Source organism: Choloepus didactylus, chromosome 2 (assembly GCF_015220235.1).
Source record: "Choloepus didactylus isolate mChoDid1 chromosome 2, mChoDid1.pri, whole genome shotgun sequence".
Lineage (NCBI taxonomy): Eukaryota > Metazoa > Chordata > Mammalia > Pilosa > Megalonychidae > Choloepus > Choloepus didactylus.
Window position 1 is genome coordinate 122596904 of NC_051308.1, and position 22063 is coordinate 122618966.

A 22063-nucleotide genomic window follows, 5' to 3' on the forward strand; every position below is an offset into this window, starting at 1 on the left:
ACCCTCCTCGATATCTAGTTTACTTCTATAAAATACCTCTTTCCTTTTTCCAAAGGCCAGATGATGTTTCTATCCAGTCATCACAGTACCGTCTAAACTCACTGCACAGTAGAGGGGCTCCCTCTGAGTTTTTGAGTTGTAAGGTAATGAGCACACACGTAAGCAACAAAACAGGAGGCATGAAGATTTGAGCACATAGAAAATTTAGGGTCAGAATTTCATAACATTTACCACAGAGCCAATCTTATGCATTTGACCATAAGCATAATTACCATTGTGCTATTTGATCATTAGGCACAAATAAGTGACTTGTTAAATTAAAAAAGAAAAAAAAAGTGTCTTACATGAAAGGCACCTGAGGCTCCTATCTCCTTCCTATGGAGAGGACGGTCTAAATACTGCATTTTTTTTTTTTAAAGCTCCTATGACTCCCTTTTAGGTGAGAGTGTTACATAGAATCAGGCCAAGCCGATCCTAGGGGCTCAATGTTTACCTCTCCCAGCGCCTTATATCTAGGAAACAGCAAACCTGAAAAAAGTTTCCAGAATACCAGTGCTATGGGATTCCCCTTGGTTTTCCCAGGAAGCAAAGATAGTTGGCTCTGGACACGGATGCTGAAACTCATTAGAGGGTAAGAACAGAAGTGTTACTACCTTCTTAATTAGGTTGTCAGAAAATACCCCAAAGGCTTTTTTTTCTGAAAAGCATCCAGAAGAAATGACCATGAGAAGTAGTAAAAAGTCATGCAACAAATGAGAAAAAGAATTGAAATGGCTACTACAGATTGAATCAAGTCTCCCACAAAGACCTGTTCAAATCCTAACCCCTGGGCCTGTGGCTGTGGACTCGTTTGTGAATAAGATCTTTGAAGATCCTATTTAGATGAGGCCAGATGTATCAGGGTGGGCCTTCGTCCACATAACTGGAGTCCTTATGAGAAGAGGAAATGTGGATGCAGTCAGTCAGTGGAAGCCAGAGACGGGGACAGAAAGAGACGGCTCACATGTGACATGCAGAGATTGAGCCACCACTGCAATGCTACAGACTCTGGAGGAAACACGGCTTGCCAATACCTTAATTTTGGACTTCTAGGCTCCAAAACTGTGAGACAATAAATTCCTGTTGTTTAAGCCAACCCATTCTGTGGTCTTTGTCATAGCAACCCTGGCAAAATAAGATAGCTATATTTTCATTTCAACATGGTGAGGAATAAGAGGAATACATCCGCTTGCTTCCCTAGCACCAAGTATACGAATGATCTGTGTTTTGCTGGGAGAAAGGTGCTGGAGAAAGTGAAGGACAGTTCTAGAGTATGGAATTTCAGAGGGGTTAGGGAGGCAGGGTGGTGATTGGTTCTGATTAGTCAGAGCAGCAGGAGGCACTGAACTTTGGGGGGTAGAGAAGTTGCGGAAAGGCAGTCTCATGAAATAGGGACAGGAACGAAAGCAGAGGACAAGGAAACGTTACGTCCTTCTAGACAGCACTCCCTTCAATGAACTCAGCTCTCAGCCACAGTTCCCTCAAGTTCTGACAGCCCTGAAGCAGTGAGGAGGGAAAGGACAGAACCAGGAGCTCCCAGACAGCTCTGTGGTGCTGACGGAAGGGTACTCTGTGCCTTCCAAGGTCATCTGTGAGTACAGGTTACAGCAGCCATGGTGAGGAATGGAGAACATGCTTTTTTTCTGATTAGGAATCTCAATAAATAAAAGCAGACTAGAGGCTTTCTTAAAAAGTGCTCAGGCCCCTTCTAAGAGAAAACAAAATGGCAAAACAGTAAGAAATCCTCATAATGGATTTGTGTTTCCTTTTACTTAACATGAAATGGCAAAGAAAGACTTAACTGCTCTGGATAAAATTCGCTGTCTTTTCTATTTCCAAAGGAGAGCCCAAACGCCTCCCAAGTCACATTACATTTCTCCTTTCCCCTATTGGCCATGGCTGTGGGATTTCAACAGAGCATTTGTGCTATGGCTCACAGTGAGGACAAGGCCTGGGGATAAAGACGTTCCTTGTGGTCAACTATCCACAGAAGTGGGTTTCCTGCTAATGAAATCAACAGCGCACTGTTAATTTGGGCCATTATCCCAGACTGAGAAATATTTTCATTACAATCAGTTTCTGTGGTAATGCTGTTATTGTGAGGGGATTTATCTGGTTAACATCACAGATGACAGACCATGCTACAGAGGATTTAAGTGAACAACCAAAGTCGCTAGGGATCTCCTGATTCCTAGTCTGAAAGAGTACATGGACCATTTAGCTTTTAAATAAAAACACTAATGCAAGCCATGCTCCAGCCCCAATCCCTAAAAAAGGGCCGTTAACTGCAGTGTCTTTGAGAACAAAAAAATTGCAGACCATTTCCATGTCCATTAATATGGTTAGTGGTAAACTAGTCTAGTACATATCATCATGAAAGTTGGTATTTACTTCAAATTTGTTATAACATTGAAAATGCTTATCAAATAATTTTAAGGGGGGAAAAAAAACCAAGTAAGAAAATTGTATACACAGCCTGATCTCAATGTCAGGAAGAAAACACACAATGGAAAAATTCTAGGAAGGCAAACAACACAAATTAACAGTCTGGCTGGTAAGATTATGAGCGAATCTCTTTTCTTTCTTTTAACTTTGGTCTATTTTCAAATTTCCATATTAAGGAGAAAAAAAATTTATTATTATTCTTTTAAAAGGCTGAAAAACCACACATTACATTTTAAACCATCTTTTTCCCTGACACTTTTGAGTCAGTAAAAACCAAGACTCAGTGGGCCCCCTGGGAACACTGTCCTCAGAACCAAAAAGAAAGTACGTGAAATCATAGGACAGGAAAGTGGACACCAGCAAGGACCTCTTTATAATATGTGTCTTGAGATCTGTAGCTGGTTTTTAGAAGGGAAGGTCCTTCAATTTCAAGTGTTTCTGAAAATTTTAAAATAAAATGAAAAAAAAATCATAATAAAATGTTAAAGACAAAAAACTCTTTATCAGGTTAAGGAACTTCTGTTTCCAGTTAACCAAAGTTTTAAAAAATCATAAATTGGTATTGAATTTTATTGAACTCATTTCCAACAATTATACCATTGAGGTAGTTACATAATTTTCTCCTTTTATTGATGTACATGATGAATTATGCCATTAAATTGTCTAATATTAAACTAAATTTGCATTACTGAGATAAACCACCCCCCCCCCAAAAAAAAAATTTCAAGTCAGTGTTGACTGGGTGCTACTCAAGAGATACAGCATTGTGCCGAGTACTAGATTCAGTGACAGCTTCTCCTAATTAATTGTGAACTGGCCGTGACATCTCTGTTGGTAAAATAAAATTGAAACTTCAGACCTTCTATTCAACCTATTCCTCACCCAGAAATACATATAAAAGATTTTATGCTTCCCCTCTTCCACATAGTTTTAAAGAGAACTCAAATAACAAACGTAAAGTAAGATGGAATTAACTCCTACAGGCAGAAAACAGATACCCAAATAAAGGATAAAAACCACATGGTAATCTTACCTCAATAGACTGAAAAGGCATTTGACAAAAGTTAACACCTCTTCATGATAAAAAACACTCAATAAACTCAACCTGACCAAAGGCACATATGAAAAACCCATAGCTGACATCATACTTAATGGTGAAAGCTTTTCCCCTAAGGTCAGGAACCAGACAAGGATGCCTGTTTGTCCCCCTTCTATTCAGCATTGTACTGGAGGCTTCTAGCCTGGGTAATTAGGCAAGAAAAAGAAATAAAAGGTATTCAGTTTGGAAAGGAAGAAGTAAAACTATCTCTTTCCACAGATGGCATGATCTTCTATTTAAAAAATCCCAAGGAATCCATGAAAAAACTATTAGAACTATTAAGCAGGATATAAGATCTATAATAAAAAGACAGACAGTAACAGGTGTTGGCCAGGATGTGGAGAAATCGGATCCTTATACATTGGTAGAGGGAATAGTAAAATGGTGCATCCACTGTGGAAAGCAGTCTGGCAGTTCCTGAAAATGTTATACCTATGACAAACCCATATCCAGCAATTCCTCTTCCAGGTATATATCCAAGAGAGCTGAAAACATATGTCCATGCAAAAACTGGTACACAAATGTTCATAGCATGATTATCCATAATAGCCAAAAAAGTGGAGGTACCCAAATGTCTCTCAGTTCATTGGTGGATAAATCAAATGTGGTATATTCTTACAATGGAATATTATAAAGCCATAAAAATGAATGAAGTACTGACACCTGCTAAAACATTTATGAACCCTGAAAACATTTTGCTAAGTGAAAGAAGCCAGATACAAAAGGGGATGAGGGGGAAGTGGGAGCAACTATGAATAGGTATGGGGTTCCTTTTGGGGGAGATGAAAACTTTCTGGAATGAGACAGTGGTAATGATTGTGTGAACATATTTAAAAAACAATGGATTGTACACTTTGTAAGGGTGAATTTTATGGCATGTGAATTATATCTCAATAAAGTTGTATATTAAATTTTTTAAAAACCCAGATATACAGAAAAAAAAAGGTCTGTACTTTCTCTGCTTTTTCTAAATCTAAGGGTTTAAGTCGGTATCTACCCTTTATTAATTTTAAGGTTAAAAGATGCTGGAAGATTATTGTACTATATACTATAGAAAGGTTATAATAATTCAAAATACTATTAATGGGAAACAAACTTTATTAGGGTCTAGGTTGACACTACTAGAAATGCTAACAATCTAATTCAACAAATATTTTGCATTCATTATACTGATTCAATTGATTCCTAAATTTTTACTGTTGAGTATGAATTTTCACATTCAGAAATTTCTAGCTGGAACCCAGAACAGAGTTAATGTCAACATTTGGTATTAAACTTACAATAATAATATTTCACACTGATATTCTAAGTAAGATCAAGGATCCTAAATTTTTTTAATCATCTTGTTGGGGAAACATACAAACACTGACACACACACACACACAACTTTATCAAAGGATCTTAATGAATTACACGGATAAATAAGAAATACTTGTTCCCACTCCATTAAAAAAAAAGTGGCTCTTTCTTCCTTACAGCATAAAAATATCTGCTTACCAAAGATAAATAGCTATAAAAGATAAATTCAAAATATGTACAAAAATGTCCTTGTTTTAATGAACTTTTCCATAGATAAACACTGCCAGTAACTATCTGACAAACACAGAACAGGCAGATGTTTTCATCCATACCACAGCAGCTCTGGGAACTAGACTAATTTATAAGAAATCTTTTTCCCAATCCAAAAGCAAGGAGAGGAATAAGGATGGAATCTTCATCCCCTGTGTGGAAACACCGCTCTGATAAATTGGGCTAAGAATAGTAGCCGTCACCTTCAGTCCTGGATTCCGTTCAGAGTGAAAAGTCACAGGGCTAGAAAAACTTAAGTTCTAACTCTTCATCTTCTACCTTCGGCAAGTCATTTAACCCCTCCAGAGGCTTGATGACCTCCCTCTTCATTTATTTATTTATACTCCACCATGTTCCCTAAAGGAGCTGAAGTATCTGAATCTCAGTTTATCTATTAAAAAAAAAAATGAGGGCAAAAGTGAAAACACATTTTCACACAAAAACTTGAACCATATTCACAGGGCCATTATTCATAATAGCCAGAAAGTTGGAATACTCAAACGTCCATTAGCAGACGAATGGATAAACAAAATGTGATATATATGTACAATGGAATATTATTTAGCCATAAAAACGAATTAAGTACTGATAGATGCTACAACAATGCATGACCTTTGAAAACATTATGCTAAGTGAAAGAAGCCAGTCCCAAGGACCATATGTTGTATCATTCCAGAGTAGGCAAATCTATAGAGACAGACAGCAGAATAGTGGTCGCCAGGAGCTTGAGGGGTAGGGGTAAGGGGGTAGGGTATGGGAAGGGAGTGATTGGAGTGATAGCTAAAGGGATACAAAGTTTCTTTTGCGGGTAATGAAAATGTTCTAAAATTGACTGTGATGATGGCCCCACAACTCTGTGAATATACTAAAAGTCACTGAATTACACACCTTAATTGGATAAATTGCATGGTATGTGAATTATATTCAATAAAGCTTCTAAAAAAAAACAGGAGGACAGTGGATAAAAACCCCAAGGTCTCTTCCAGCCCAATCCATGATTGGTTGTGGCTCCCTGCTCACCTGAGGTTTGGAAGTCTATCTCAATAGGGTTGGAGAGATTGGTTGCCGCTTCTTGCCATAAGCTGCCCCTGACAGGTGACCAGGCTGTCACCATGCAGCGGTACAGCCCAGCGTCCGAGACCTGAGTCTGGTACATCCGATAGCGAAATTCATCTTCCTGCACTTTCTCTAATACCACGCCATCCACTCGCGATGCATCAGTCCAATTCTCCAGCCTCACCACAGAATCCTGGTCCAAGGAGATGATGTACTTGGTCTCGTTGGGACTAGAGACGCTCCCAACAGGCTTCTCGGCCATGATGAGAACAGAGTAGCGCGGTGACTTTATGTTCTTGGAAGACACTTTGCAAGTCATCTCAAATGTATTTCCCGCAGCAAAGAAAGGCTTTGGCTGCCTCGCCTTCACCACAAGCACGGAATCTGGAATGAAGTACCAGAAGGAGGTGATTTCTGGCAGGATTAGTTAAAATGCATACACATCTAAAAGCAAAATGTCAAGGAAAGACTAATTTATCTGCAAATTGCCACAGGATAGCACTTAACAAAATCTGGAAGCACAGAAAGAAAAGCACTTGTATTTGTAAGCAGGCTGAAAGCCACCACATCGGACAAAGCATAGTAGTCTGAAATGATTAATAGGTGCGAGGGAGGAGGGAATTGATGGGTGAACACCTGGGAAACTACTGGTGCCCCCTGAGGATGCAAGCTGAGCCTACTTTTAGTGAGCTGGGGAAGACACGGCTGAAGTGACTGACGTCAGGTTCTGGGGCACCCCACTTGCCTCTCCTCTTCGGTGGTTCTGCTGGGCACAAGGAAGGTAATCCTAGCTACACTAGCCGGCCTGGAGGAGCAGTGTGAGGGAGAAATGGGTTCTCTCTGTTTAATCATATGATGGTAACATTACAGGTCAGGTTTATTACTGAAATGATCGAAACATATGCATTTGTAGATCTGCTCCTTTCCATTTGGTTTACACTTTAATTTCAGAGATGCTATTTTAACACTATGGCTACACCAACTTTAGGTTTAAGTGTGTTACTCCCTATTCCTCTTATCAAAAAAATAATCCCTAAGCATATACACAGTAAGATTCAGCTATATCATAAAAGCACAATGTTGGGCACTTGTAAGGTACTTAAATATTTGTTGAATGGACAAAGATATGAATTAGATACATTCTTTCCATCCTTTAATAAGATGATTAACCCTATAATCTGCTCAGTTAAAAAACTGGATTTTTATGCTGGGTTTTCTTGAACACTCGTTCCACCAAACCTATTATCCGACCACGAAGTTGGTTAGACCACCTCTCCAGAATCACTTATTCCTGAGGTTCCACTGAGCTACCCATGTGTTTGGTGATTCTCCTATGTGTTTGGTCATCCATTCATTATTTAAATTATTTAAACAAGTACTTATTGAGAACCTTCCACATTTCAGGCACGGAGAATATAATGGCGAACAAAACACACAGCAATCCCTGCCTTTATGTGTTAGTGGAGGAAGACAAAAGAAAAAAAATAAGTAAAATATACGGCATCTTAAGAGAAAGTAAAGCAGGGAAGGAACAGAGATGGGGGGTGTGTGTGTAACAATTTTATACACAGGGTCCAGGGACAGTCTCAGTGAGAAGGTAATATTGGAATAAAGACCTGAAGGAGATGAGGAGTGAGCCCTGCATTCCATTGGGGCTAAAGCATTCCAGGCAGAGGGAACAGCGAGTGGAAGGCCCTAAGGTAGAAGATGCTGGGGTGTTTGAGGAACCGTGGGAAGGGCCAAGCGGCTGAAGTGGAGTGGGCTCCGGGAGGGTTGTAGAAGAGGTCAGAGGGTAACAGGTCACTTGGTACAGGGCATCTTAGTCAACTGAAAGGACTCTGGTTTCCGATGAGTGAGATGGGGAGGCTCTGTAAGTTTAGAGCAGAGAGTTTCATGATCTGATGTACATTTTAACACGATTTTCCTAGCTGCTGTGTTCAAGGGCAAAGTGGGGAGGCAAGTAATGAAATCCAGATAAGAGATGGTGGTGGCTTGGAAACAGGTGCATGTGAGCAATGGCTAGATGCTAAATAAAGTTTGAAGCATGAGGATTTTGAAGGATGACTTGAAGATTTTTCATCTGAGCAACTAAACAAAGGAGCCATTAATTGTGCCAGAGAAGCCAGAGAAAGGAAAGGTTTGGCAAAGAAGACCAGAAGGTCCATTTCGAAAAGAAGTTAGGGATGTCCATAGACACAGAGAAATGTCAAGGAGGCAAGAGGATATTGAGTCAGGAGTTCAAGAAAGAGGTCCGGGCAGGAAACGTAAACTTGGGATCACTGGCATATATATGGTAGCTAAATTCACTAGGGAATAGAAGAGATCATCACCAAGGGAGTGAGGCTAAATAAAAAAAAGAAGTCCAAGGACTAAGTCTTGGGGAAGTCTCATGTTTGCATGTCTGGAAAATGAAGAGGAATTAGCAAAGGAGGCTGAGAAGGAATAGCTAGTGGGGTTGGAGGAAATCCCCGAGAGGGTGGGGTCCCAGAAGCCAAGTAACAAAAACGCTTCGGAAGTGGGAATGACCAACCGTGTTAAATCCTGCTATGTCAAGTAAGAGATCCGCCAGCTGGATTTGGCAATGTGTTGACTATTTGTAATCTTAACATAAGCACTGGGCACAAAAGCCTGACAAGAGTGGGTACCAGGGAGAATGGAAGGAGAGAAAGTAGAGACATCAAGTATAGATAAATTTAGAAAGCACTTAGGCTATAGAAGGAAAGAAGGAGAAATTAGGTAGACAAGGGAAGTGTGGAGAACAGATAAACAGGGGGTAGGGGAAGCAAGAGCAAGATAAGTTTAGTTTTTATTATTATTAGTTTAATACAGGAGATCTAACAGCATGTTTATATGCTGAGGGGAAAGATCCAGTGGAGAGAGAAATACTGATGATGTAAGAAATACCGATGAAATACTGATGATGTAAGAGAGAAGAGAGACTGGCTGGAGCCCTGTGCCTGAGTAGTGAGAACGGCTGGCCTTTGATAGATGATAAGGTGGATTAACGTGAGCTCAGTGGTGGGGTAGAGTATGTGAGACTTCTCCTCTGATTGTTTCTATTTTCTCAGGGAAAAAGGAGGTAGGACCAACAGCAGAGCAGGAGGCTGGGGAAAGAGGTGTTAAGAGATTTGCAGAAAGAGAGGAAGGTAGGAAATCATCATTTAGGGGAATTGGGAAGTAAACAGATTCAGGAGATGCAGAGTGATTCCCAAGCAGTCCTGAGCGTCCACTGGAGGTTAGTGACCATGGATGTAAAGTGAGACCAGTCAACAAGTTTGAATGCTTTTCTCCAACCACAGTTAGCTCGGTAGATGCAGATAGGGAGGGAGCAGAGAGTTGGATTTGAAACGATTTGTGATTTAGTTAATGAGTATTAAAAAAACCAAAACAAAAACAAAGGAAAGGCAAGGGAATTTAGGGTGCAAGCAAGGGAGTGATTTATGACTCACTCACAACATAGGCTAGGCTACAGGAGGGTGATCACATAATTTATCCCCATCCCCCTCCGGACATATCTGAGAGTGAGAGCGTGCTATTAATAATTCACACCTGGACAGCAAATGCAAACAGACTATCTTGGGCAGCTGGTCACTCTAAGGAGAAAACCGAAGATACAATAGGAGGGTAGGCCACAGGGTTTTGGGGGACTTTGCTACAGCCCCATGGCGGGGGGGGGGGGGGCTTACTTGGCCTTTGCTGTTGTGGGTGGAGATGGGGGCCACAGTTTTTTCTGTGAATTTGGCTGTGTAGAGTAGTCACTGTCTAAAAGTGTTCTGTCTTGTTATGGAGACATAGCAAGGACCCTTTCCTGGTCCTCTGGTTCAAGAGAGGAGGAGATGTTGAGTTTTTGACATGTAAGGTGGTAGGCAGGTCCTGATAGGGTTGAAGGGTTGTTATTGGAGTCCTAGAGGGAGTAATCATGAAAGATAGAATTGGATGCTTGAAATTGAGATTATGGAGGGGTTTCGGTGATCAGAAATGAGACAATTAGAGCCAACATCATTCTAATACCAAAACCAGATAAAGATGCTACAAGAAAGGAAAACTACAGGCCAATCTTCCTATGAATATAGATGCAAAAATTCTCAACAAAATACTTGCAAATCAAATTCAAGGACACATTAAAAAATTATACACCCTGACAATGTGGGGTTCATCCCAGGCATGCAAAGGTGGTTCAACATAAGAAAATCAATCAACGTATTACAACACTTTAACAAATCAGAAAGGAAAAATCAAATGATCATTTCAACAGATGCTGAAAAAGCATTCAACAAAATCCAGCATACTTTTTTGATAAAAACACTTCAGAATCTAGGAATGGAAGGAAACTTCCTCTATATGATAAAGGGCATATATAAAAAACCCACAGCCAGGATAGTACCAAACATTGAGAGATTGAAAGCCTTCCCCCTAAGGTTAGGAATGAGACAAGGATGCCTGCTGTCACCATTATTAAATATTGTGCTAGAAGTTCTAGCCAGAGCAATTCAGCAAGACAAAGAAATAAAAGGCATCCAAATTGGAAAGGAAGAAGCAAAACTCTCATTATTTGCAGATGATATGATCTTATACTTGGAAGACCCTGAGGTATTGACAACACACCTACTAGAGCTAATAAACAAATTCAGCAAAGTGGCAGGATATAAGACTAATGCACATAAGTCAGTCATGTTCTTATACACTAGAAATGACATAATTGAAGAGACACTCAAAAAAAAGATTCCATTCTCAATAGCAACTAAAAAAATTAAGTACCTAGGAATAAACTCAACCAAGGATGTAAAAGACCACCACACAGAAAATTACATAACTCTACTAAAAAAATAAAAGGGGCTATAAAGAGATGGAAAGATATTCCGTATTCATGGATAGAAAGGTTAACCATTGTTGAGATGTCAATTCTACCCAAACTGATCTATAGATTCAATGCAATTCCCATCAAAATTCTAACAACCTACTTTGCAGACTTAGAAAAGCTAGTCATCAAATTTATTTGGAAGGGAAGATGCCTCAAATTGTTGAAAAACACTCTAAAAAAGAAAAGCAAGGTGGGAGGACTTACACTGCCTGACTTTGAAGACTGTTATAAAGCCACAGTAGTCAAAACAGCACAGTACTGGCACAAAGATAGATATATCGATCAACGGAGTTGAATTGAGAATTCAGAGATAGACCCCCAGATCTATGGCCAAATGATTTTTGATAAGGCCCCAAAATCCACTGAACTGGCACAAAATAGCCTCTTCTACAATTGGGTCTGGGAGAACTAGATATCTATATTCAAAAGAATGAAAGAGGTCCCCTACCTTACAACCTATACAAAATTAACTCAACATGGATCAAAGACCTCAATATAAGAGACAGTACCATGAAACTCCCAGAAGATAATGTAGGGAAACATCTTCAAGACATAGTATTAGGTCACTTCTTAGACCTTACACCTAACGCACAAGCAACGAAAGAAAAAATAGATAAATGGAAACTCCTCAGAATTAAAAGCTTCTGTACCTCAAACAAATTTGTCAAAAAGGTAGAAGCAGCCAACTCAATGGGAGAAAATATTTGGAAACCATGTATCTGATAAGAGACTGATAGCTTATATATATAAAGAAATCTTACAACTCAATGACAATAGCACAAACAGTCCAATTATAAAATGGGCAACAGATATGAAAGGACATTTCTCTGAAGAGGAAATACATATGGCTAAAAAACACATGAAAAAATGTTCATTTGTCGCTAGCTATTAGGGAGATGCAAGTCAAGACTACAGTGAGATACCATCTAACACCGATTAGAGTGGCTGCCATTAAACAAACAGGAAACTACAAATGCTGGAGAGGATGTGGAGAAACTGGAACTCTTATTCATTGTTGGTGGGACTGTGTAATGGTTCAGCCACTCTAGAAGACAGTCTGGCAGTTCCTCAGAAAACTAGATATTGAGTTACCCTCACTTCTCGGTATTTACCCAGAGGATCTGAAAGCAGTGACACGAACAGATGTTTGTACACTGATGTTCACAGCAGCATGTTTCACAATTGCCAAGAGATGGAAACAACCTAAATGTCCTTCATTAGATGAGTGGATAAACAAAATGTGGTATATACACATGATGGAATACCATGCAGCAGTAAGAAGGAATGAGGTTGTGAAACATATGACAACATGGATGAACCTTGAAGACATAATGCTGAGTGAAATAAGCCAGACACAAATTGAGAGAAATTGTTTGTTACCACTAATGTGAACTCTGTGAAAAATGTAAAATAAGTGTCTTATATTGTAGAATATAGGGGACCTAGAGACAGCAGCTAGTGAAGTGGGAATGATAATCTAATAAGAACAGACAAGATATTGAGACTGAGCTTAATGATATGGGAATGCTCAGGTGTTTCTATGGTTTGTTAATTTTCTTTTGGTATAGGAGGAGTATATTGGAAGGAATGAAGTTATTTCAGGATATTTGTTTTTCCCATTGCTTTGCTTTGTTTTGTTTGGAAATGCTTTTTTTATTTGATAAATAAAATATTTAAAAATAAATAAATAAAAAATAAAAATTCCAGTGCCCAGACTGCATATACCTTAAACCAATGAAAACTGAATCACCTAGTGAGACCTGAGCATCAGCACTTTTTTAAAGCTCCTCAGGTGGCTCCAGTGTGCAGCCATGGTAAGAACCATTGCTGTACACAGAAAATGAAGTAAGCAACAAGAGTGGAAATGGGGAGAGTGGCCATGAAACTAAAGCTAACATCTTCCAGGAGTGAAGGGGAGAACCGAGGAGTCGACAGCTGACAGCAATAGAAAGAGGTGGAGGGCCTGGTGGCGTGAGATTTGAGCTGGGCACTTGTAGGGAGAAGGGAATAGATCTGGAAGCTGCAGGATGGAACAAGGACTACCTCTAGGCCCAGTTATATGGAGGGTGTGGGAAGGAAAATGCCACCACTTAGGAGGGCTCCAAGGGAGAGTGACGCCGGGCATATCTAATGCCAGACAGAGAAAGGCATATTCAGATGTGAGGTTCAGGATGCAGATTTTCCTGATGACCTTGAGTTCTAGAGGGCCCTGTTTAGGGGGGTTGGGATGTAGAAGGGGTGGCAGTGAGTCAGAGGAGGTAGGCAGAGGGCCATGTGGTGATTAGTGGTCAGGGCATGAAGGAGAACCGGGGAGTCCTTGGGCTTAACTATGGTGTCGGCCGAACAGAAATAAAAGCCTTGATGAGACCAGCCTGACTCCTAAGGCAGTTGTTTCTCTTAAGTTCTTGTCATGTCACCTAGAAACAATCTCTCCAAATGGACGGCTGGCCCTTCAGGTCAAGCGCAACATCCTGGGGCTGCTCACTCATTCCGTGGCTCAAGAGGGCCTGCATCCAGGGGGAACTCACGGGTCTTGACACACAACAAAAGGCATGCGCAAGGCTTTGCCTAAAACCTCCCAGCCAGGCAATCAAGCATCAGTGGCTCAGCCTGCTCAGTGCCAAGGCCGTAAACACTGTGCATGCCTAAAAGAAGACAACCCTCTACCACTGATCACATCCTAGCTCTCTCCCTGGAATGGAAGAAACTCTCCCGCTTACCTTTCTCCCAGCATCACCATTTTAAAGGGGCTCCTAATATAGATAAAAGTATAGTCATTAGCACCCACTCTTGGGAATGCATTTCTCAGACTCATAGTTAAGTGGCAACCTGCAGGGTGATGGTGCAGGATGACAGAAGCAAAACAAAATGAAAAACAGGTAGTGAACGAGAATAAAGTCCTACCTTCTGATGACCAAAAAATGGTGACAGGTTTGGAGAAGACATCTTTGCTCTTCACCCAGCTGTTGTTCCGCTGTTTGGTCCAGGCAGACACAGCACAGTAATAATTGCCTCTGTCTTCCTCCATAGTCCTTTGGATCCGAAAACTGAATGTGTCCCTATGCTCCTTAGAAAAAATGAGCTCTCCATCCTGGGCCCGCTGCTTGCTCCTCTCGCCGTATTTCACCATCCAGTCCCCGTTCATGACGGCAAGGAGCTCGCTGGTGGCCACATCGTCGTTGCGCCTGTTCATCCTGTAGTACCATGACACCGTAAAGCGGACGTTCGCTTCAGCGCTCTTCATGTCCAGGATTTGGCATTCCAGCTCCGTGGGATCGTCTGGAAACTCAGGGACCTTCAAAGCATTCAGATACACCTGATAATTTGGTTCTGAACGAGAGAGAGAAGTGAGAAAAAAAAATCAGACTGAACATATCAAGAGTTAGCAAAAAGGAGAGAACTACTACTCTCGTTCTGACAGTTAAATGCCTATCCTACTGACCACAGTGAGAGAGATGAGTCTTTGTATTGGATGGAAAGGATCCTGTAAGAGTTTGTTTTGCCAAACTTGTCAAACAGTACTCCCTGCACTCCCCAAGTAAACCTTCCAAGACCAGAAGCCAAATCTCCCTAAGTCTCAGAGTGTGATCTTTCTACAGGGTTGTGGCCTGCTGTCCATTTTGCACTCATTCTTCAACACCACCTCCTCTGTTCAGTCTTCCTGGATCCCCAGGGTGCAGCACTCTTTTCTCCGAGCTTCCATAAGCCTTGTATGTTCTTCTACATAGCAGTTATAGCACTATTACTCCTTGTTTGAGGGTCTAATCTCCAAGTGCCAAACACACTGCCTTGGATGCAACAGGCATGCAATAAATGGGTGCCACATTGATGCTAAGGCTTTTAGATAAGGCTACATTTTTCTTCTGCAGAACTTTGGCTAATAGGAGAAAAGCAATTCCATCTCAACAGAACTTTCCATTAGCCAACACTATCCACACCACCTGATGAAATAGTTTAGCTTTATTTAACGATGCTTTTATTTATGACTCACACAGATTGTAAACTGCTGAGGTCAAGGAACTGTTCTTTTGTGATTTACACTTCTAATGAAATTTATAACATCATGACTTCTCCAAGAATGATTCAGTGGGCCAGGAAATGGAAAGAACACAAAATCCTAATTCCCTTAAATGTCATCTTCTTCATAAGCATTTAATTGCAAGTGAGGATGGGCTCTAGGCTGTTTAAAGTTAAACCAACGTGGATCCCGCCTGCTCTGTGGGAGCACATGTTACTGTACCATGGACTCTTTGGAAGAATGTCACAGACTGGTGGAACGTCAAGAGCTGGAAAGGACGATCCGGCTCATTAACATCCTACTGTGTGAGGGTCACACAGCTAAGAGCTCCTGGCTCCCGGGCAGAAGGCTAACATACCACACTCCCTTTTTATCAACAGACTGTGGAACAAATACAATCAAAATGTATTAATAGCATAATATGCCTGAGAAAAATAAGTCACAAATTACCCCACATCCAAGGCTTCAGACTTTTTCTCGTGTCAATTTTTGGTATAGCAACTGTGTGCACACAAGGACAACAAAGTTCATTTAATGTGGGAAGGGCAGATTGGAAATGAGTTGTGCATATAACAAGATCTCACTCCTTTCTCTCCTGTCAACACTGACCTGGAACACCACATGCTCAACAGTCCCTCCCCAAGCAGCCCTAACTCCATTTCCAGCACAATGTGGAAGACCCTTCACCTGTGTTATCACATTAACCTGAACAACAAACTGGGGGGCAGTAAAAGCAGTGGTAAAGAGCCAGGGGTCTGGAGCCAGACTGATAGGGTTCGAATCCTGGCTCCGCCATTTGCTTGCTGTGTAATCTTGGGCAGATTACTTAACCTCTCTGGTGTCTCATTTATAAAAATGGGGATATTAATGCTAACTATCTCAGAATGTTATCATGAGTATTAAGAGTTAAAAGGCACATACGGGTTTTAGACTGATGCCTGGTACATGTTATCACCATGTGTGTGTGTATGTATGTCCATATATATGTATACACACATATATACACATATATGTGTATGGACATATGTGTAAGTATTTGTGAACTACTATTCCTAACTCCCATTCCCTATCTGAAGAGACGGAGGGTTAAAGAGGTTAATAACTTGCCCACATAGCTCAAAAGTGGCAGATGGGAACCTGGAGCTGTATGCTTTCTACCTACCACCTTTTATTGTACATATTTGTCTCTTACTATCTTCTAAACTTTGTGTTTTCCAAGCACCACTGGCTGACACAATGATTCCCAGGAAAACCGAACGCCAAGACTGGCGACAGCATCGCCAAGACCCTGCCACAGGGGACGAGACCCAGGAAGACGGTTCCCTAACGGGCCATTGCTTCAACTTGACTGACCGGCGCGACCTAAAAGGGTACGAAGCTACCTGTGGGGACTGTCCTGTCTCCTGACTGCTTACTGACCCTTTAAAAATAAACCCTTCATTCCTTCACGGTTTATGTCCAGCCCTTCAGCATATTCTTCCAAAGTGGTACCATTTCAAAGACTGTTAGACAAAAGATGTTTGAGAAGCAGTTACCCAATGGAAGCAGTTGTGGTCAGACCCATGGGGCACCTGGAAAAGGTGGTGAGAACTAGCTCCTGTACCAACCACCAGCAGCCCCCTCCCTCTCCTCCTACCCCGTGTCCCGGACACCACACCCAAAGCTCACCCACCTGGACATCAGATCCCAGCTACTCCCCTGGTCTGGCCCCAAACACCAGCACAGGGCTGCGTTCTGGGCATCATATCTGGATGTCTCTACAGCATCCCAACCTAACTCACCTCACCCCCCAACCCCCTGTGCCGGCACATACTTATATACATATATTCACTCAGCTACAAAAACCCCACTCCAGACAAACGCAACCAGCTCCTCCCATCCATCCACACTCCCACCACTCATTCCCCCATCACGTTGGCTTGAAATGTGTGCCATCTCCAACTCTCCCTCTTTCCTTCTACCTCCTTCGTGTGTCTTCTTTTCCCCATTCACAGGCCTGGCACACAGGTGCTCTACACATATTTGAGGCTGAATAAAAGTGAAAACCTTGGGACTATAGCACCCTCTCCTGGCTCTCATTGCCTCCAGCCAAGGCTATTGGAATAACCTCCTAATCCCACTTCCAGGCTGTCACGACCCTCAGGTCATCTGTTCAAGAAACAGTCATCAGCTTTTCCTCTCAGTGACTGAATTAAGAACACACTCTCCAGCCTGGCCTCACCAGAGTCCGAGTCCGAGCATGTGTGCAGCCTGGCCCACCACGGCCTTCTTGTATGTAGTCTACACTCCATTCCGACGGCAGCACTCGCCATTCCCTAAATGCTGCCCACGCTTCTAGTTTCGTGCCCCTTCTTTCTGCTGTTCCCTCTGCCTCAGCATTTCTGATGAGTTACTGAATAAATGACTAAATGGATTCTCCCATTCTACACCACTCCCCACCCTTAAATCCTACGTATTAACTACAGAGGAATGAGCGGAGTTGCAGCATGTGTGATCTACTTGTAGGAATTCCAGGTTGACATGAGAGAAAAGTCCCTTCACTGACCTTCTTGGTCTCCTCATTCTCTCTCAAATCTAAACCTTAGGCTTCGGAAAAGGCCGTATCAGCCGAAATGCTATGGCAAACAGAACTTAGTGTGGGCTCACAAGGACCATGTTCTCATGATTTAAAGACTGCTCAGGGTCAGGGGAAATATCCACCAGCTTTGTAGGTCCACTCTACATTCAAACTCCCAGAGATGATACAATTCCACTATGCTAGAATGGAGGAGTATGGGTGGGTTCTTATTCCTTTTTTGTTTTTGGTGCATGTGTAGACATTTTCCTTTAATGTTGTTTTACAATTTAAAAAAGTTGTTTACAGAGATTGTTCCTCAAGGCCTATCATGCACATACCTTTCTGTGTAGCTTCTCCTACTTTGTACTCACTCAGCTTCTCATTCAACAAATGTTCACAGGGCTCCTACCACTGCCAGGCTCACTGCTCTCTAAGGATTTTATTTAAACACTGCCTTGAACTTGGACTCTTCCCAGGGTCAGGAACTACTGACCCTATTCACCTGTGTGTGCTATGCATGCAGTGCCTTGTACATCAAAGATACTAACAGACTTGCTGAATTGAACTAAATTTACTGTTTTGCATAAAAAATGCTCATTTTTGACATAAGCATTCCACTACTGATTACTGCTACATTTTGTTTGATCTCATCAAGAAATCAGCTAAAACTGCAACGGCAGTTATGTTCTAAAAATGCTTATAGTTAAAGATGCATACTAAAGTACTTAACAGTGAGATGAAATGATGTCTGAGATATGCTTTAAACTCCTCCAAAAGAAAAAAATAAGTGTGTGTGTGTGTGTGTGTGTATTTATGTGTGTGTGTCGGGGGGGAAGAGATATAAAACAAGATTGGTAAAATTTCAATAATTATTGAAATAAGATGGTTCTTTCTACTTTTGTGCACGTTTGAACATTCCCATTCAGAAAGTTAAAAACAAAACAAAACAAAACCAACAGCCCACAATATAAGCCCTTTCACAGAATCCTGAGGCCAGCCCAAGCACAGCGTGGCCAAATTCTGATGAGCAGGAGCCACTCCTTAATCTGGCTCCCGGGCTGGTGTTTGCTCATGTGAATACCACTTCCTAAGCTACAGACTCCAATAAAAAGACTTTGTTCTTTGAATATGAGTTATTAGACTCCTTTGTTACAACTTTCAAAACCATGAAAAGCTTTCAGAATCATTGGCTAATTTTTAAAATACAAATATTTGTACCTACTGCATGCAGGGACCTGAACAGAAGGTCTTTACACTGTTTACTTCCTTTTATGCTCACAATTCTATAAGGAAGGTATTATTATCCCCAATCTACAAAGATGAATAATAACAACCGGAATTTATTGAGGGCTTTCTATGTGCCAGGCATCATGCTACTCACTTTCCTTGTCTTCTGGCTGAATCTTCAAAACAACCTTATGAGGTAGCTACTATTTTCATGTATGTTTCCCAAATGAAGAAAGGTGAAGCCCAGGAGTTAAGTTAGGAGACCAAGGCCTTGCACAGTGTGTGTGAGCAGAATTGCACAAGAGGCTTTGGCTTCAAGGCCTGGCCCCCACTACAGACCAAATTGCACAACCTCATTACACACCCAGGTTATTAATGCTTTCTGAAAGCCTGCTACATTCCAGAAGACGAGAGTGAAGTTGACAGCTGAGGGCACGAATCCTCAACTGTGTACCACAGGGCCATGTTCTAATACCCCCTTGGAAACTTAGTTAACTTGGTCCAGCTAATTAGCTGAATGGGCTGTGTGTGCAAGTTGGAGGAAGCCAGAGGATGAGTGACCCTTCCCTGCTGAGGATGTGGTTTCATTATCGTGAATTGAGCACAGACTTTAGAGGCACCAGAACGTGTTAACTAATTGTCAAAAAGACTTGCCACTTTCATCATCTGTATAACATTTTCTCACATTTGAAAAGAGAACGCTATATTGAAGACCTCATGTTGAATGAAATAAGTCACACATTAAAGGACAGATATTGTATGATCTCACTGATATGACATTAGAATATGCAGATTCAGAGGGTCAGAAACTAGAATACAGGTTACCAGGGACAGAGGTGGGAGAAGGGAATGGGGAGTTAATGCTTAATTGGTACAGAATTTCTGTTTTGGATGTTGGAGAAGTTTTGGTAATGGATGATGACAGTAGGACAACATTATGAATTATATATTTGAATGTGGTTAAAAGGGGGAAATTTTAGGCTGTATATATGTCATTAGAATAAAAGTTTTTTAAAAAAACAAGCTAGGGCTATACGATACAAATAGTGAACCCTAATTTAAAAGTATGCACTATAGCTAATGGTACAATTATATTAATAATATTTCATCATTTGTAACAAAAGTACCAAACTAATGCAAAGTGTCAATAATAGGGAAAACTGTGTGTGTGAGGGGGTATATGGGAACTCTGTACTTTCTGCATGATTTTTCTATAATCCTACAACTTCTCTAAAAATAAAATTTTAAAAAGAGAGAAGGCAATAAATAAAGGGCTATTGTTTTGGGGGGCACTCTATCCCAACCCCTTAATGGAACCATCATTAGGAGGTTGTATTCAGCAATAGCTGATTCAGAGCAATAAAAATAATATCATTAGAATGGAACACCTACAATCCACACCCAAAGTAATCCTCATGGCTTCATCCACACTCACCCTTCCACAGAGAAGGAAGAGTGAATTACCAGATTTGGGGGCAAGGGCAGGAAAAGGACTGGGTGCTCCATTCAACCCCTTTTCCTGGCTCTCCTTGGGGGCAGCTGCTACAAGGACACACATATTCCTAGTCCCTCCATGCTGGGCTCCTCTGGGCCCTAAGACAGACTCCGTGGTCTTGGTTGGTTAAGAACTTGGTGGGAGGAGGATGTTATATATTCACCCCCTCAAACACCACTAAATCATCAACATCACTACCACAAAAATATAACAAGTACTTAGGTGCCAGGCACTACGCTAAGCACACTATATGCAATATCCCAAGGAAAGCAAAGCTTCAAAATGTCCACTGACAGAGCCAAGATCACATCCCTAGAAAGTGGGGGTGGAGCAGGCCTCCAAGACTTGTGCTCTTAACCACATGCTCCTCTTTCCACCTTCAGAAATAATCCTGGGAAGACTGCTCCCAAGACTGCCCTTAAAATTCTACAGATCTAAATCTTATCTCCTATAGATGGCACAGAACTCTGAAGTTCCTACCAAATACTTAGCAGGTTAACAACTCCTTTTAAAGAAAAAGAATTAGCTTACTCACAGACCCGCTGCTGGAAGAGGGGACCTTCCTGTGTTGGGAAAGAATGCAAATCAGGTTCTGAAGCCCTAAGGGCAGAGCTCAGCTCTACCTCCCCTCCTGCCTCCCACCCCTCGAAGCCCCTGGAACCCACTCCAATTAACACCACAGAAATCTGGTACTTCAGGCAGAGAGCTCAACCATGAACTGATTACTATCCAGCTCTTGCCAAAGGCTCATTTAAGACATCTGATAGTGGAGAGAGATGGCTTAATGGGCAGATTAACTAGCCATTCCTCCAGATTCCGTAAGTTTTAGCCATATACTAAATTGGATCAACACAAAGCACCATTTGTCCCCCACAGTAATTCAGCTTCTTAGAGAAACTCCTTCACATACTTAAGATTTATGCCCTCAGCTTTTATAGCGGGTGGATATAAGAAACATCCATTTAAACAATCACGTAGGGCCTTTTGTAAAAGAACAGTGGAAAGCGCTGTCCATTATGTTATCCGAAGCCCCTTAAATAAAAAAGCACATGATGAATCCAGTGTCAAGAAAAAGTTTGTCTCTCTGAAAGAGTTTATACGTTTTCTTTCATCAGATGAGAACTGTATAATCAAATCTTTTTGCCTCAATTCTTCAAATACAGGAATTAACTCATCCCAACTACCTTGTAACAGGTATTCTCAGATTGTTTTCTTTTTGCCCCTTTTGGTCTTGATTTTATTTTTCTGTCTCCTGCTTTAAATTGGGCTTCATTTTGCAAGCTAATGTAAATCTGTTTTTTACCCCCTTCAAAACAGGACATAAATCCTAAGTAAAAGAGGCTTTTCCTCACCCTCTAAAAAATGAACGTGGTCCTCCCGGCTGCTGCGAGAGCTCCTGGACCTGACAGAGCCAACACATCCTTGTTCTGACCTCTGTCTGGTTAACAGAGTGGAGCACGAGGAGACCCCAATCAGCATCAACCCATTCAACTACCTCGGTGCCCCCACCCCTAGCAAAGAAGGATAACTTTGAGGATTCTAGAGTTTCAAGAGGGAAGTTTATTCCCAAGGCCAAAACGCTTCCATGTAAGAAGATGAAACTACTTGGGACAAACTCAACTCCAGACCATAATTCTCCCTGAAACATCTCTTTTGAAAACCGATATGAAAGAAATGAGCATTAACTGCTGTGAGAG

At 41.4% G+C, this 22063-nt stretch overlaps 1 protein-coding gene across 1 annotated transcript in view; it reads right to left on the reverse strand.

Moving 5' to 3' along the window:
* PTGFRN (prostaglandin F2 receptor inhibitor) overlaps positions 1-22063 on the reverse strand; it is a 74011-nt gene that overhangs the window by 11338 nt on the left and 40610 nt on the right. The window contains exons 5-6 of the mRNA XM_037826275.1: positions 13974-14399; positions 6173-6592 (exon numbers count right to left, since the gene is read on the reverse strand). Coding sequence (XP_037682203.1) covers positions 6173-6592; positions 13974-14399 — 846 coding nt within the window. The remainder of the gene's footprint in view (positions 1-6172; positions 6593-13973; positions 14400-22063) is intronic.